Consider the following 19105-nt stretch of genomic DNA (forward strand, 5'->3'; position numbering starts at 1 on the left):
AGAGGGACCGGGAGCCCTCTCCCGCTTACTGCCCAGCTGTCGGGTATCTGTGTGTGCACGGCGCACAGGCAGCCCTCATTGCAGAAGATGTACCGGCCCGGGGGGCAGATGGCTCCCGGGCCCCCTGCCCCCCAGCCCAGCCCGCCTCTGGGTGGTCACACCAAATATTTATTTGATTTAGATTTCTCTTCCATTCATTCACTTTGCATTTTGTTAATTGATAAAAATAAACTATTCACACTTCTATTTTTGAAAGCATTCTCACTTTGCAGAATTTTTTCCGCACCTGCCTAAAACTTTTGCTGAGTACTGTATGTAATATATAATATATAAATTCGCCCCCTACCCTGAGTTATGCCTTCCCAAAAATCCCCCATAGAGAACAGCAGAAGAGTGGTCCTAATTGAGTGGCAGAAAAAAGTGACAGTTGGAGCTTTAGATTACTCCCAAATCCTCAGGTTTTATGTTTTTGCCCTGAAATTTGGCACGCAGCGCCGAGCGACAGTTCTACCCGCCCGTGCCAAATTTCAGCCCGGTACCTCCTATAGCTTTTGAGGTGTAGCCCCTTAAACACAATTCACCCCCCCTCCGGAATCCTCTATGGGAGAATTACAGTTTTTTAGATGCAGCCTTAATATAAGGGCACGACTGTGACCTTACAAATAATAAATATATATATACACTGTATATGTTACCGTGTTTCCCCGATAATAAGACCTACCCCGAAAATAAGACCTACCCTTCATTTTGTAACCTGGTCCAAATTAAGCCCTACCCCGAAAATAAGACCTACCTGAACTCATTTTGAGCTGGGAATGCTGCAGAGACCAGCGTTCCCAGTCATGCAGTGCGCGGGTGACGTCATGACGTCACCCGCGCGCTGAGGATCCTGTGCGGCCGCGCCTGCTGGATCATGTTAGATCCAGTCAGCGCGCAGGTGAGAGCGACATCCTGGACGGCGGCGAGTCAGGTAAGTGCACTGCAATAAGGGACACTGCTACAGGGGGGGGCCTGCAAAAGCGGCACTTCTACAAGGGTGCCTGCAAGGGGGGGCATGCATAAGGGGCACTTCTGCAAGGGGGGGGCCTGCATAAGGGGCACTGCTGTCAATATTAATTAATATAAGACCTACCCCGAAAATAAGCCCTATGGCGTTTTTTTAAACAAAAAAAAAAATAAGACTGTGTCTTATTATCGGGGAAACACGGTATATTCATATTTCAATACTTCTATCATATCAATGGGCAAGCTTTAGTAACTGCTGTATATCACTAGATAATATCACAGTTCTGCAAAGTAACGACATTTGGTTCCGATTTTGTTCCGTCATTGTTGTTCGCTATAGAGCGATGTCTCCGGCTGGCTGTAATAAACCAAATCTGTTTGAAGCATCCTAGTCCCCCACAAGTCATGTATACAGATCTGTAAGTACAAATATGCAGAGAAAACCACGTCCATATGTGTCACAGACTATTCACAGAGCAAATAACCCATCCTTACATCTTTCCCTTTTTAAAGGGCCACTGAACCGTATAAAAATACATCTTGTAACAGTCACAGATCTATGCGGAAACCCACCATGACAGATCTTAAGATAGATTTGACAATGTATTTACATCTAGCCGGCGGCTGAGCGTGATCTATTGTTCTCTATTAAGAGCCATTAAAGGGCTCATTCACTCAGATGGGTTTATATTGTAGTCATTGCCTGTCAGCACTTTGTTTAATGCTGGATGAAAAATTAGACTGTTTTGTAGTTTGTTTGTTTTTTTTTCTCCCGTCTGGCAATTTGCGGCGTGTCAGATGCATTTTTCATACGACGAAATGGTTTAACCACCGCCAAGCACACAGCTAAGCAGAAAATAGCATCATCGCCCCAAAGTAAGAAAAACACCTATGGACGTCACACGTAAGAGACGTGATGTCTCAGGTGTGGAAATGCCGCAAACGTTCTATTTATAAAGTGTCAAAACGTATGTAGGCGGGGAAATTTGTTAATTTTTTTTAACATCCGCAGAGATCATCTCACGCTGTATGTTACCCGCGGATAAAATGCGTGCCAACATATGTGTGGATGCACCCTAAGGGGTATATTTATTAAAGGTCGTTTTTGATCGATTTAAACTTGATGAAAGACGTTCAACATCGATGATTTTTTTGGTTTGTTTTTAAGTACTAATAAATGTGCAATTTAGACCCAGAAATACAACATCGATGTTGATTGATTCTAAAATCGAGTAGAATCAACCTTTAGTCAATATACCTTAAGTCTGAGGGCCTGATTCATCTCGGATCAACCTTGCAAAGACGCACGCAATCGGTCGATTGTTGCGTCCTGCCTATGCATCGCAGTGCGCGAACTAGCAATTGCAAACAGAGGGTCTGATTCAGAGCCGGACGCTATTTGCACTCGCTCGTTCAAAAAAAGGGGGTGGCTATTCAAATTAACCGTTCGCTCTTTGCGGTCTGTTGACGCCTCCATGTCTGAACGAGCGAACAAAACGTGGTCGTTTTTTGGGAAAAAACGCCACCTGGCCGCTCGCATCATACGTCATGTCCGCTATTTATTAGATTAATCGAGTACATCGACCGGCGTCTGAACTGCTCGCTACTCTTGTGGCTGGTTTTTCCTACCGCAATGTTGCGAGCAGTTCTGACTATAAAATAACCCAGTGACGTGGTCAATGACGATGCTGTATTAATTATGCACACCCTTAAAACGCCCGTTTTGACCTTTAGGCACGCCTGCGTTCTGATTTCCACTCCCCGTTTTCAAGCACCTTCCCCTGTTACCACCCACAAACGTCTCATCCTGTCACTCAAATTAGCAGGCATTCGCTATATTGCGAGCACACGATTTCTGGCCACACTGACTGGTTCGCGCATGCGTACTAATACCCGTATGCATGCGCAGTTGTGCGAACATCGCTCGTAACGAACGAGCGGCCGCTTACGAGCGGCTCTGAATGAGACCCAGAATTGCTATTGCAGAGGTTACGCTGACCCAGAGCAGAGTGTTTGACAGGAAGTGCCGTTTGTGGTTGGTGACAGGGAGGTGGGGGGATCGAGCGAACGCAAGCATGCTAGTGCGTTTCAACGCGGTTGCAGGGGCGTGAATAAATTATCCACTGCGTGTCTATAAGCAGCCAAAGCACTGATAGCATGCGTGGCTGGTAGCAAATTCTGAGTAAGGTCAGGGCTTGTGCAAGTGTGCATACAGTATGTGTCCAATGTTACTCGATGTTACCGATGGTTTCGCTATGTTCCCCTAGTATACGGATGTGAGTAAGGGGAACTGGGCCTTATGTCAGGTTGCGATCGCAATGTGAATGCAAACATTTAAATATCACCGCTGATATTAGCAACTGCGCTGCATGCGTATAAACAGAATAGCGATCCGTAGTGAATCAGAGCCCTGAGTGAGTAGTCGCGCCATTCAGTGAAGGCATTGTGCAGGAGTAAAGTTGTTTCCAATAGGTAACTGCAGCTTTATCTCCAATACTTTCAGGATTCTAGAACTGTTAACATTCATTTATTAATCTTATAACTTATAAGTTATAAGTATAAAACAGTTTGTATGGTCATTTTAGTGATGCTTTTAAAATTGGATGCAGTTTGCAGGGATGGCGTGCCTGTGTCAGTTTGGGGGTGAAGTGGTATTTGGTAAAAAAAAAATAAAAATCGGTCATTATTTTGTTTCGCAACCAGTTATCAGAGAGGGTCGTCCTGATTCCTGGCTAGCCGGTTACTGAAGAGGCGTTTTACCCCTCTACCTTAGTATGCGTATCAGAGGCTTCCATCTTGTTGGCACCGTGTGGTGTGAGACCCCAATATTAATGGTGTGTTTCCCCCAGAGCCTGTGAATGGTTATCATCTTACTGTGAAGTCCTGTCCGGGCTGATGGAGCAGGCTGTAGTGTAAGACGTGGGGAAGTCTAGTCTGCGTCCACAGCAGTGATTACAGGACAGTGGGTTAATCCTCCACTAATCCGCACAACAGTGTTTAGCAGTCAGTTAGGTGATTCGTCTGTCATTTACATCTATAAATAGCGAAGCTGGTTTTACACAGTGCGTTGCATTTACACAGACAGACTGCTGATGTTATTGTGCAGGCTCAGGCTAACCCTGGTCACTACACGGGCTCTCATGATTAATATACGGGGTCTGTTGATTAATATACGGGGTCTGTTGATTAATACACGGGCTCTCCTGATTAATACACAGGCTCTCCTGATTAATACACAGGCTCTCCTGTTTAATATACGGGCTCTCCTGATTAATATAGTGGCTCTCCTGAGTAATATATGGGCTCTCCTATACTGGCACTCCTTATTAATATACAGACTCTCATTATTAATATACTTGCTCACCTGATTAATATACAGGCTGTCCTTATTAATATACGGGACATTGACAGAATTTTCATATTTTGGCCTCTATTCACCACCACAATGGCTTTGAAATGAAACAAACAAGTTGTGCTTTAACTGCAGACTTTCAGATTTAATTTGAGGGTAATTACATCCAAATCAGGTCAACGGTGTAGGAATTACAACGGTTTCTATATGTGCCTCCCACTTTTTAAGGGGCCAGAAGTAATGGGACAAACTGAACAATCCTAAATCTAACTTTCACTTTTTAATACTTTGTTGCAAATCCTTTGCAGGCAATTACAGCCTGAAGTCTGGAATGCATAGACATCACCAGACGCTGGGTTTCATCCCTGGTGATGCTCTTCCAGGCCTCTACTGCAAATGTCTTCAGTTCCTTCTTGTTCTTGGGGCATTTTCCCTTCAGTTTTGTCTTCATCAAGTGAAATGCATGCTCAATCGGATTCCGGTCAGGGGATTGACTTGGCCATTGCATAACATTCCACTTTTTAGCCTTAAAAAACTCTTTGGTTGCTTTTGCAGTATGCTTCGGGTCATTGTCCATCTGCACTGTGAAGCGCCGTCCAATGAGTTCTGAAGCATTTGACTGAATATGAGCATATAATATTGCCCGAAACACTTCAGAATTAATTCTGCTGCTTTTGTCAGCAGTCACATCATCAATAAATACAAGGGAACCAGTTCCATTGGCAGCCATACATGCCCACGCCATGACACTACCACCACCATGCTTCACTGATGAGGTGGTATGTTTTGGATCATGAGCAGTTCCTTCCCTTCTCCATACTCTTCTCTTCCCATCACTCTGGTACAAGTTGATCTTTGTCTCATCTGTCCATAGGATGTTGTTCCAGAACTGTAATGGCTTTTTTAGATGTTGTTTGGCAAACTCTAATCTGGTCTTCCTGTTTTTGTGGCTCACCAATGGTTTACATCTTGTGGTGAACCCTCTATATTCACTCTTGTGAAGTCTTCTCTTGATTTTTGACTTTGACACATATACACCTACTTCCTGGAGAGTGTTCTTGATTTGGCCAACTGTTGGGAAGGGGTTTTTCTTCACCAGGGAAATAATTCTTCTGTCATCCACCACAGTTGTTTTCCGTGGTCTTCCGGGTCTTTTGGTGTTGCTGAGCTCTCCGGTGCGTTCTTTTTTTTTTTAAGAATGTTCCAAACAGTTGATTTGGCCACACCTAATGTTTTTGCCATCTCTCTGATGGGTTTGTTTTGATTTTTCAGCCTAATGATGGCTTGCTTCACTGATAGTGACAGCTCTTTGGATCTCATATTGAGAGTCGACAGCAACTGATTCCAACTGCAAATGTCACACCTAGAATCAACACCAGACCTTTTACCTGTTTAATTGATAATGAAATAATGAGGGAATAGCCCACACCTGTCCATGAAATAGCTTTTGAGTTGATAGTCCCATTACTTTTGGCCCCTTAACAAGTGGGAGGCACATATAGAAACCGTTGTAATTCCTACACCGTTCACCTGATTTGGATGTAATTACCCTCAAATTAAATCTGAAAGTCTGCAGTTAAAGCACATCTTGTTTGTTTCATTTCAAAGCCATTGTGGTGGTGAATAGAGGCCAAAATATGAAAATTCTGTCAATGTCCCAATATTTATGCACCTGACTGTACGCTCTCCTTATTAATATACAGGCTCTACTGATTAATATACTGGCTCTCCTAATTTAATATATCTCTTGATTAATATACAGGCTCTCCTGATTAATATACAGGCTCTCCTGATTAATATACAGGCTCTCCTGATTAATATACAGGCTCTCCTGATTAATATACAGGCTCTACTGATTAATATATACAGACTCTACTGATTAATATACAGGCTCTCATTATTAATAAATATACAGCCTCTCCTGATTAATATGCAAGCTCTACTGATTAATATACAGGCTCTCCTAATTTAATATACAGGCTCTCCTAATTTAATATACATTCTCTCATTATTAATAGACAGGCTCTCCTGATTAATATACAGCCTCTCCTGATTAATATACAGCCTCTCCTGATTAATAGACAGGCTCTCCTGATTAATAGACAGACTCTCATGATTATTAATATACAGGCTCTCCTGATTAATATACAGCCTCTCCTGATTAATATACAGCCTCTCCTGATTAATATACAGGCTCTACTGATTAATATATACAGACTCTACTGATTAATATACAGGCTCTCCTGATTAATATACAGCCTCTCCTGATTAATATACAGGCTCTCCTAATTTAATATACAGGCTCTCCTGATTAATAGACAGGCTCTCCTGATTAATAGACAGGCTCTCCTGATTAATAGACAGGCTCTCATTATTAATATACAGGCTCTCCTGATTAATATACAGGCTTTCCTCATTAATAGACAGGTTCTCCTGATTAATATACAGGCTCTCATTATTAATATCTTTATTTTTGAAGCAATGAATGTTACAGCAGCATATAACAAACATAATATCAAATTACATATGACATAAGATCAAAAGGTGTAACACAGAATCAAAAAAATTATTATACAGAGATAGTCATATAAGGTCATCAACTCACCCAATTCTAATATAATATGAATATTAAAGAATAAATCATTCAAAGAGATAAGGGTAACCCCATAGTATTAAATGGACATAGTGAGCATAATAATCAAATAACACCGTCTTAATATATAATAAAATTAACTAATGAAAAGAACAAACTAAAAGAAAATAATTGCGCTCGCCCCTTCTCCCCTACCCCGCACATATAGTTAAAAAATTAGAGAACAATGGGTGAATCTCCCTCTACCATGCGAGACATATACCAAACCGTATTGGACAAGGAACTGTGGAGTTGAGCTCTAACAGCACTGGATAAAGTTGTAATGTAGCTCGGGCTGTCATTATTAATGTACAGGCTCTCCTGATTAATATACAGCCTCTCCTGATTAATGTATAGGCTCTCCTGATTAATATACAGCCTCTCCTGATTAATGTATAGGCTCTCCTGGTTAATGTACAGGCTCTCCTGATTAATATACAGCCTCTCCTGATTAATATACAACCTCTCCTGATTAATGTACAGGCTCTTCTGATTAATATAAAGCCTCTCCTGATTAATGTACAGGCTCTCCTGATTAATATACAGGCTCTTCTGATTAATATAAAGCCTCTCCTGATTAATATACAGGCTCTTCTGATTAATATACAGCCTCTCCTGATTAATGTACAGCCTCTCCTGATTAATGTACAGGCTCTCCTGATTAATATACAGGCTCTTCTGATTAATATAAAGCCTCTCCTGATTAATATACAGCCTCTCCTGATTAATGTACAGCCTCTCCTGATTAATGTACAGGCTCTTCTGATTAATATACAGCCTCTCCTGATTAATATACAGCCTCTCCTGATTAATGTACAGGCTCTTCTGATTAATATAAAGCCTCTCCTGATTAATATACAGCCTCTCCTGATTAATATACAGCCTCTCCTGATTAATGTACAGGCTCTCCTGATTAATATACAGCCTCTCCTGATTAATATACAGGCTCTTCTGATTAATATACAGCCTCTCCTGATTAATGTAAAGGCTCTCATGATTAATATACAGCCTCTCCTGATTAATATACAGGCTCTTCTGATTAATATACAGCCTCTCCTGATTAATGTACAGGCTCTCCTGATTAATATACAGGCTCTCCTGATTAATGTACAGCATCTCCTGATTAATGTACAGGCTCTCCTGATTAATGTACAGCTCTCCTGATTAATATACAGCCTCTCCTGATTAATGTACAGCCTCTCCTGATTAATATACAGCCTCTCCTGATTAATGTACAGGCTCTCCTGATTAATATACAGCCTCTCCTGATTAATATACAGCCTCTCCTGATTAATATACAGGCTCTTCTGATTAATGTACAGGCTCTTCTGATTAATATACAGGCTCTTCTGATTAATGTACAGCCTCTCCTGATTATTGTACAGCCTCTCCTGATTAATGTACAGCCTCTCCTGGTTAATGTACAGCCTCTCCTGGTTAATGTACAGGCTCTCCTGATTAATATACAGGCTTTCCTGATTAATATACAGCCTCTCCTGATTAATGTACAGCCTCTCCTGGTTAATGTACAGGCTCTCCTGATTAATATACAGGCTCTCCTGATTAATGTACAGCATCTCCTGATTAATGTACAGGCTCTCCTGATTAATATACAGCCTCTCCTGATTAATGTACAGCCTCTCCTGATTAATGTACAGCCTCTCCTGATTAATGTACAGCCTCTCCTGATTAATGTACAGGCTCTCCTGATTAATATACAGCCTCTCCTGATTAATATACAGCCTCTCCTGATTAATATACAGGCTCTTCTGATTAATGTACAGGCTCTTCTGATTAATATACAGGCTCTTCTGATTAATGTACAGCCTCTCCTGATTAATGTACAGCCTCTCCTGATTAATGTACAGCCTCTCCTGGTTAATGTACAGGCTCTCCTGATTAATATACAGGCTTTCCTGATTAATGTACAGCCTCTCCTGATTAATGTACAGGCTCTCCTGATTAATGTACAGCCTCTCCTGATTAATATACAGGCTCTCCTGATTAATATACAGGCTCTCCTGATTAATATACAGCCTCTCCTGATTAATATACAGCCTCTCCTGATTAATATACAGGCTCTCCTGATTAATATACAGGCTTTCACTCACCATAGTATTATAGACTTTCATCTATAACAGCTAATGTACAGTCTAGACTTCCCCATTATTATTACACAGACTCTCAGTCACCACTGTTAATTTACTTGTACAGTGTAGACTAACCGTTACTGATATATAGGCTCTCACTCACCACACTCTAACGTATAGGCTCTCACTCACCACACTCTAACGTATAGGCTCTCACTCACCACACTGTAACATATAGGCTCTCACTCACCACACTCTAACATATAGGCTCTCACTCACCACACTCTAACATATAGGCTCTCATTCACCAAACTCTAACGTATAGGCTCTCACTCACCACACTCTAACATATAGGCTCTCACTCACCACACTCTAACATATAGGCTCTCCCTTACCTCAGCTAATGTACTGTGCCATCCACAGCCACCATTATTTATGTACTAGCAGTAGCCTCCGGCACTGCTTGGGTGATTTTTATTAATTTTATGTGTGTGTGTGTGTGTGTGTTTTTTGTATTTTAGGATTTCTCTCTCTCTTTTTCTTCCATTTTCTTTTTGTTGCTTGTCCCCCGCCATCTTGTGTCTTTCCAGTTCCCTGCTACGCTGCCAGATCCGGTCTGTGCAGCCATCCATCGCCGCCTCCCATCTTTCACATTTCCCTTACCCCATCAGATATCAAAACTATCAAACTTCCAAGCCCCGGTGACAGGCACCTTCTCAGGGGGCAACTCGTCATTGGCAGCCGCGCGCACTATACGTTAGTGGCGCGCAGCACCGTAATTATGTATTTTTTGTCCCCCAAGAGAAATATTATAGAAATATGCTCTTACCGTCCACTGTTACGGTACTGTCTAGACCAGGGGTTCCAACCACGGTCCTCAAGGCTAACAGTCCAGGTTTTAGGGATAGCCATACTTAAGCACAAGTGACTTAATTAGGACCTCAGTTAGATTGATTTAACCATCTGTGCTCAATCATGGATATCACTAAAACCAGGACTGTTAGTGTGCCTTGAGGACCGAGGTTGGGAATCACTGCTCTAGACTCACGGTTATTAATATACAGGCTTTTGCTCACATAATATATAGACTCTCCTTCACCATAGCTATTGTACATTCTAGATCTTACCATTACTAATATACAGGCTCTCACTCAACGGCTTGTAGGTGTCTCTTACAGGGAAACGCAGTGTTGGCCTTTTCTCCAGACATAATGGGTTTCATGGTGTCCTACACACAGAATGTATCCAGGCGAATTCTGACAAACTGGCGGAAATTGCAAAGCTCTAGTTAGTAAGCGACGCATTTCGCCTGGCGTTTCTGCCACAGGTATCATTATAGTCCTGTGTCTTTTATGGATTACGCATTAAGGACGGTATTCAATTAGATTTGCATTTCACATGCCAGACTTTTCGACAAAACATCGCGTATTTTAGCCGTGGAAACTTATAGTGCGCGTCCCCGCTATTCGCTCTATTCAGTTCCAAAAAACATGAAAATGGCGACACACGAAGTCAGAACAGGAAAAAAGTGGTGGCAGAATCGGGGAAATCAGTCTGAACCCCCAAAATGATGCACTTACATTGGGGATCAATGTAATAGTGCCCGATTAGCCCTAATAAAACTGTTTGGGGTACTTAAGTTGGTACAATTGCCTCTAATTAGCGTCTTTGCACAAGTGGTGAAGAATGGCATAAAGCAGTATTTATTGGAGAAGATAAGTAGTCTTGGCACATTTGGGGTACCTGACAATGGGTGCAAGCATATTTTACTGTCTCTAAAGTGTAGTTTTAATAAAAGTGAAATTCCACCCTCATAAAAGCACCTGCAATCCCCAAAACACTTGGCCCCTTCTTAGAGCACCCCCAGAACTTATTTCACTAGTTTGCAAAGTTGTCCCCTCACTTTGTGCTTTTTCGCCCTCAAATTCAATGCACTTTTTTGGGGTGTTCTTAAGTGTTTCTCAGGAATTTGTTGATTCTCTTGTCCTTTGGGGGGCTGTCTTAAGGGTTCTGATTGGTTTCCCCACCTTTGCACCCCAAAATAAAAATGTTGCTCTTCTTTTCTCCTGCTATTCAGAGGCGAATATTTTTCACCTATTACATTGCATTTACTTTCCGTGTACGCAAAAAAGCGGATGAATACGGAGATAAGTTTCCAACAGTCGAAAAGTCACAATCGGGGATAATTTTTCGCAGATCTCGGCTTTTCGCTTCTAATTGAATACGGCCCTAAGTGTCTGGAATGATGCGTACACAGGCAGCGGTCAGCGAGGCCGCGATATGCTAGTGTGGAGCGGCGCATTCTTTGCACCAAGTATAGTCGGGTGCGAGCACACCTTGGGTATGACAGATATGAAACCCAGCAAAAGTGTAAAACTCTGCAGACAGACGAATGGCATTCTTACTGATTTTAGGAAAAGGTCCAGTGGGAGCACAGCATAAACCGAAAGTAACTTTGCACAAGGACAAACCATATAGGGGCAAATACATGTATTGCTTTTGCATGCAGGGTGCTGTTGCCCATCAATGTTGAACGATTTTAAATCGATCTAAATCGACCTTTAGTAAATTTACACCCTAGTTCCTGTTTCATACTGGTTTTATTCCTGAGCCATAAGTAGTTTCTGTGTATTATTCACTCCCACAATAAACCTGTCATGCTGTTCATTATGTTCTGCAAAGGGAGAAAGTAAAGAAAATTATTTGCAGGGACAAAACATAGAAAGGGACCGATCTATTGGCCAGCCGTACAGCGGCAGCACGCTGCAGAATTAAGGCCCCCATACATCAGCAATTGATTGCTGCAATTCTGCAATTTGCTATCGATTGTGTATAAAAATATTACCCTTTTTCAATCGATTGTGGCAATTCTGCAATCGATTGAAAAAGGGAAAGATTTTTAGATACAGGCCCTCATTCAGAGCCACTCGCTAGCGGCAGTACGCTCGTTCCGAGCGATGTTCGCACATCTGCACATGCGTACGGTTTTTAGTACGCATGCGCGAACCAGTCAGTGCGGCCGAAAATCATTTGTACGCTATATAGCGAATGGCTGCTATTTTGAGTGACAGAATGAGGCGTATGTGGGTGGTAACAGGGGAAGGTGCTTGAAAACGGGGAGTGGAGATCCGATCGCAGGCGTGCTTAAACATCAAAACGGGCGTTTTATGGGTGTGCATAATACAGCAGCGTCATTGACCACGTCACTGGGTTATTTTATAGTCAGAACTGCTCGCAAAATAGCGGTTGAAAAACCAACCACAAGAATAGCGAGCAGTTCATACGCTGTTCGATGTACTCGATTAATCTAATAAATAGCGGACATGACGTATGGTGCGAGCGCCCAGGGGGCGTTTTTATCAAATAAACGAGCGTATGTTTTGCTCGCTCGTTCAGACTTAGAGGTGTGAACAGACTGCAATGTGCGAACGGATCATTTGCATAGCCACCCCTTGTTTTTGAACGAACGCAAATAGCGAACGGCTCTGAATGAGGGCCACAATCAATTGCTGATGTATGGGGGCCTTTATATACGCAGTACAGGCAGCCACATGGGGGAAGAGCTGTTGCTTTTATCTTACTTTTCATTGTCCGGGGTAGTCGCGGATAAAGGCCCACAGGACATGTCTGTGCGATATTATGGTGTTCCGATCTGACCTACGACGTCTGTCACTGCCGCTATCGCTGCTCGCTATGCCAGGAGAGGCATGAGGCATTCTTTGCTGAAAGTGACCATAACCTAACAAAACAGCAAAACAGTCCCCTTAATGATGATTAGGCCTATGGAGATTCCTGAGTGTTAATAATTATATATATATATATTAGATATGTGCTTAGGTGTATTATAATAATAAACATCATATTAATATCATATTCAAGACCCACTGCAGCGGTTATTAATCTTGATTAGTGTATTGGATATAAATACCTGATTGGTTGCCGGGGGTTACTACACATGTGTATCTCTTGCAGTATAAGTGTCACAATGTCTGCAGTCTCCTCCTGTTACACATCACACGCTTATCCCCTGTAATCACACTCAGCAACACGCATGGTACAGGGGCAGATTACCTCTCACCTTAGAAGCTGATTTGAGGTTTATCCAGCAAGGTATTATATCTGGCTTTAATAACTATATTCAAGGTTCCTCTTCTCTGGCCCTTTTGTATTTTGCAGAATTAATTCTTCTTCTATTCACTTATTCAAGTAAATAACAGAACCCTCGTTCTCTCTCTTTTGCATTTTGATGCTGTATGTAAGAATCTGCATGTTTGTGCTTATGTGCTGGATCAGTTATAGGACGGTGACCATCTGGTCTCGCTGGGAGTCATCATTCGGCTATAGAGGGAGAGCCGTATTCTGCCTATTCCACCAGGAAAGAAAGCTCTGTCCATAATATGGGCGTGTTGAGTGTTATCTGTGTAGTTTCATGATTTGCAGTGTATTTATATAATGCACCCCGCCCCCATAACATGTATGTGCGCTTGGCGTTATCTTTCTTTAAATGTTTAGAGGAAAATAGCTGATAATTATGATTACTGCAGAGGTTTCCAAACTTGGGCCCTGATTCAGAGCCAGACGCTCTGACAGAGCGCTCGCTCTGAATCAGGGCCGGCCTTCTTGTTTTTCAGGGCGGCCTCCTGGCCGCTCGTATAGCTGTGGGTTGCCACCGACAGCTATAGCGAGCGGCCAGGAAGATGGTCGCGATGGTCAAGACCATCGTGACCTTCGGGCTTGCGACGAGACCCTTGTGGTAGGGTCTCGTTGCCGCAAGCCCCAGAGAGATTTCGGCTCTAACAGAGCCGAAAGCACTCCCACTGACATCACTTGTGATGTCGGTGGGGCCGGCCCCAGACGGTAGGCGTCCCCATGGGAACGCCTCCGTCTGGGCAGCCACGCCCCCGGCACGCCCACCAAAGGGGGCGTGCTGTCACTCAATATTGACAGCACGCCCCCTTTGGTACGAGACCCGGAGCGACGGTTTGCCCGTCGCTATCCGGGTCTCGCGCATGCGCACGACGGAGCCGGCTCCGTTGTGCGCACTGGGCCAACATCGACCCGCTTGCGAGCGCTCAGCGATCGCAAGCGGGTCTGAATCAGGCCCTTGGTACTCACAGCACCCTTACGGTCCAGGTTTTAAGGATGTCCATGCTTGGGCACAGGTGACTTAATTAGTACCTCAGTCAATTTGATTTCACCATCTGTGCTCCACCATGGATATCCTTAAAACCTGGGCCGTTATATGGCTGACATTTTGCTTACTTTGGGGAGGGACACTGAGCTATCTATACTCTGTAACACTGCCATCCAGTGGCCAAATTATCTTGAAGTATTATAAAATATTATTGGGTCACATCATTGTTTTGTTAATATCCTGTTCATTCCTCTTTTTTGCTGTGTTCCACCCGACAATCCAGTCTTCCTTACTCTGGCTTTATATCTCCTCCATCTGCAGATGTGTTGTCTCTGGTAGAGTTTTACCTAGAAGAAGGGATCTCCGATGAAGAGGCCATGTCCCTTATTGACCTGGAAGCTCCGGGAAGTAACCCCAGTAAAGACAGGTGGCAGGAAATGTCCTCTGCTGGTATCCTTACTGTAGAGTTTGGGTATTAGACATGTGTAATGTATAAAGATAAGTTATGTATACGCAGGGGAATGGGATTGAAATGCCAGCGGCTGTTTTCAAATCCCGAAAGCGGCACGTAAGAAACCTAACCCTCCCTTAGGGGTGCCTAACCCTAACCTCCCCCTTAGTGCCTAACCCTAACCTCCCCCCAGGGATGCCTAAACCTAACCCCCCCTTCCCCTAGCCTAACCCTCCCCGGGGGGTGCCTAACCCTATCCTTCCCCTTCCCTGCGACCAAGAGGACGGGCACCCCGGACATACCTCGTTCTGGATTCCAGCGTCTGGATTATGATATTTGTGGGTATCTTGACGCCTATCATGAATCCCTAGCCGGCATTCTGACGTTGGGATTGTCATATAACTACATACCATTTCATATATGTGTTTCCAAGAACTGTAAATTGCAGACTTTCCTGTGCGACGCACCAGCTACAAGAAGTAAGTAACAATCGGTGATATGTGCTAATTACATGGACTCTGATCACGTGACCTTTGTCTGTGTACACCGCTCTGCCATACTGTATATAACAGTGATTCCCAACCTCGGTCCTCAAGGCATACTAACAGTCCTCGTTTTAGTGATATCCATGCTTAAGCACAGAGGTTTAAATCAAAAATAAGTGAGGTACTACTTATGTCACCTGTGCTCAAGAATGGCTAGCCTTAAAACCAGGACTGTTAGTGTGCCTTGAGGACCGTGGTTGGGAATCCCTGGTTTATAAGCTTACCATACATTGTAAGCTCTGCATGGTTACTAGTTATGGCCTTAAACATTGATAAGACACGCAAACTCTGAGGCTGGACGATGGAGACGCGAACGTGGATGGCGACCCATTCTCCGCCAAGTTCAGCTTCGAGGTGAGTTACCCGTTATCTCTCCTGATAGTGGAGATTGTGACTCTACAGCCTGAACTAGAGGTGTATAGATTATATGGAACCTTGTGTCTTACAAAACTGTCAAAATAAATGTATATGCAAATCACGGAGGTGACAGATTTACAATAATCTCAGTAAATTTGTACAAACAAATACAGCATCAGGGCATAACAACAAATCTGGGATGAGCAAAAAATTGGACTGATTAACATTGGGTCTGAGTCTGGGATGGTTGGTAATGTAGCCACAATCTCAGCTGCTCCCCCTAATGGCAGTGGCGGGAATATGCAAATGCCAATCTCAGCCTTCCCTTTGTGCGGGACGGTGCAATGGAGTGTACGAGCGGAGACTGTAAGCACTCCAACACCAATGCAACATCGACATTTGCAGTGGCCCTGGGTCTGCACGCGCTACTATCCTCTAATCCAACTAACCATGACCTCGGAGGCTGTGGATTTGCATCTGGGAACGCAGCAGCGCTCCCAGACATGACCGTGACGCTCCCATAAAACGCCCGTGACACGGCCCCTTTCTGCGATCACTTTAGTCACTTCCCAGTCTCCACCCTGATACGCCCAGGGATTACACACCCCTTCTCTTTAGCGATGCCGTACGCAAATGCAAACGCCATTGGACACTTGGGTGTAAGGGTTTCCTGGACTTTTTGCGCAGTAGCAAAACCGCTCAACTGTGGGAACATCGGGACTGCGCCTGTCGCTGAATCCGACCCATTGTCTTCCCTAGAAGGAAACCTAGAGATCCCCCTTCTAACCCACATATAATAGTTATGGTCCTTTCTCAGTGTCACAGGTTTTCCTGGTCTTCTTGGAAATATATATATTTAGAATTGGCAAATGTAAAAAGGAAAAAGCCATGTCTGTCTTGTTTCATTGGAGCTAGACCTATATGTAATACATACGATAGATCTTCCGTCTGACACATCAGTGGTTGTTAAATGCACATTTAAACATTCTTATAAAAGTCCTGACCTATGATTTCTCCTGTCTTCACACCATGGCGTGCAGCAAGGGGGCTCCGAGTTTGTCCCCGTCGTTGTGTCTCGCTCAGTCCTAAGGTCAATGAGTCGGCGGGACGTCATGGTGAAGCGCTGGCCAAAGCCTCTGAAGTGGCAGTATTACCGATCCGTCCTCCCTGATGTCTCCATAACCATGTGCCAGTCCTGTTTCCAGGTGTGTATCGTCATCGCCATCGGTCTGGTTGTCAAATATAATTTCCCTTCTTCTCTGAGATTACCTGGGTTCCCGCTGCCAAACCTGCTTTCATTGCAGGAGTTTTATTTCCTTTAGAGCCTACACCCACCACCCTCCCATTACCTGTTTAGTTTAGGTCACCACCCTTGGGAGTCCCTTCTATGCATGAAATAGGGGCTGCACAGAGGAGGACCCCATTTGCAGATGAGGACATCACATTATGCCCCTGCTTCATCTCAGCCACATAAGTACATCCTAAAGTCTGACCGCAATACTTACTGTTCTTTACATCTCTGAAAAGACGTAGCATAATATGGCGGAGACAGGTCTGGCAGCCACACTACAGCACCCTGCTTCTTTACATAGGCCCAGGACCCTAAGGTGGTCTTCCTGGTGCTGAACCAGGGCCCCTGAGGGAAACTGTCCCCATTGTAGAGCAAGGGACGGCTGCATAAATGCAAATGTTATTTTAAAATATATGTAGCTGTGGGCCTGATACAGTAAGGAACGCAATTGGCCAATTGTTGCATACTGTGTATGCATTGTAGTGCGTATGCGCGAACTAGCCATTGCGAACGTGACTGCGCAGACCCATCGCAGAGCGACTGACAGAAAGTGTCGTTTGTGGGCGGTAACGGGAAGGGGGGGTCGGGGAAACGCAGGCGTGCCGGTGCGTTTGAACGCCGTTGTAGGGACGTACATAAATTATCCAGTGCGATGCCGTACACAGCCTGAGGCCTGATAGCGTGCGTGGAAGTTAGCAATTTCTGAGTAAGGTCAGGGCTTGTGCAAGTGTGCGTGAGGCTGCGATGGTACTCGATTGTACCGATGGTTTCGCAGTTTAGCTAAACATTACGGATGTGTGTAAGGTAAAGTGGGCGGTAGCATTGGCATTGCATGGATTAGCATACTATCGCAGTTGAGCTGCATGCGTAATCACTATTGCATTCGCAGTTGCGTTCTGTAGTGAATCAGGGTCTGTGTTAATTATTGACTGACACTGACTCTTTTTTATTACTAAGAGCAAATAATCTTAAAAACACAGTAACCTAAAGTACAACTTATTTTATATACAAAAATACCCCCAAATCTTAATATTTGTAAAGTGTGTAATTAACACAATAACAACTAGTTAATCGCTGATAGAGATGAATACTAAGTGATGTATAGGTAGTGAGAGGCGTATTGTGACCTCAGGTAACCTAGAGGAGATGAGAAGTATTTGTGACGAGGTTTATTAGTGCTGTGTAGGGAAGATTAGTAAATGGTTTATAATAAAGACTTACAGAGCTCTGAGTTGTGTTTAATGGCTTCCTACACCCGTCATTATCAGACTCCCGACCAGAACCCAAAACACATACTTGTCCTAGACGCTACTCAGTTTCCCACCCTATGTCCCCTTCCTAACCAAGGTCCGCGCCATTTCTTTCCCGCCAGATGTTCCACACCGAAGACTACGAACTTCTGGTCCTGCAACACAACTGCTGCCCGTATTGTCGGAAGCCTATTGAGGAAGTCGGCCAGTGACGGCGAACGCTCACACCAGCACCAACCGTTTGGATTAATTTTATTTTTATTTTTTTGCATAAATTATTAAATCATTTGTAAAAACCAGTTGTCTATTTATGTCTAATGCGCTTTCAGTGTCTGCAAAACAGATTGCCGACAAATATTTTCCCTCTAATACAGACGACATCACACCTTTACAGAGCCCCTGCTGCCCAACGCAATAGAGGCAGCCATTTTTGGGGTGGGAAACCAGGCTCTTCATTGACTAAGTGACGGAGATGTATTAAGCCTTCTAAAGAGAGGAGTAGTTGAAACCAATCAGCTTCTGGTTTGCATTTATCAAGTACAGTCTAAATAAATGATAGGCAGAAGCTAATTGGTCACAGAGAAGGGATGAAAGCCCCCTTTAGAATGTACATCAAACGTGAACGGTACATGTGGTAGAACAGTTGCCCTGATTCAGAGCCGGACGCTCTGACAGAGCGCTCGCTCTGAATCAGGGCCGGTCTTTTTCTTTTTAGAACGGCCTCCTGGCCCCTCGCATAGCTGTGGGTGACCACCCACAGCTATAGCGAGCGGCCAGGAAGATGGTCGTGATGGTCAAGACCATCGCGACCATCGGCCTTGCGACGAGACCCTTGTGGTAGGGTCTCGTGGCCGCAAGCCCCAGAGAGATACAAATCTCTCCCTCTGACATCACTCGTGATGTCAGTGGGGCCGCCCCCAAACGGAGGCATTCACATGGGAACGCCTCCGTTTGGGCAGCCACTCCCCTGCCCCACCCACCAAAGGGGGCGTGCTGTC

The 19105-nt window shown here is 44.0% G+C and overlaps 1 protein-coding gene across 1 annotated transcript in view; it reads left to right on the plus strand.

Moving 5' to 3' along the window:
- IFT122 (intraflagellar transport 122) overlaps positions 1-18550 on the plus strand; it is a 91803-nt gene extending 73253 nt beyond the window's left edge. Inside the window, exons 26-29 of the mRNA XM_088450236.1 lie at positions 14535-14663; positions 15487-15563; positions 16607-16771; positions 18230-18550. Of these exons, the coding sequence (XP_088306362.1) occupies positions 14535-14663; positions 15487-15563; positions 16607-16771; positions 18230-18319 (461 nt within the window). The 3' untranslated portion in view covers positions 18320-18550. The remainder of the gene's footprint in view (positions 1-14534; positions 14664-15486; positions 15564-16606; positions 16772-18229) is intronic.
- The last annotated feature ends 555 nt before the right edge of the window (positions 18551-19105 follow it).

Source organism: Taudactylus pleione, unplaced genomic scaffold, assembly GCF_031769625.1.
Source record: "Taudactylus pleione unplaced genomic scaffold, aTauple2 ptg000512l, whole genome shotgun sequence".
In the NCBI taxonomy this organism is placed as follows: domain Eukaryota; kingdom Metazoa; phylum Chordata; class Amphibia; order Anura; family Myobatrachidae; genus Taudactylus; species Taudactylus pleione.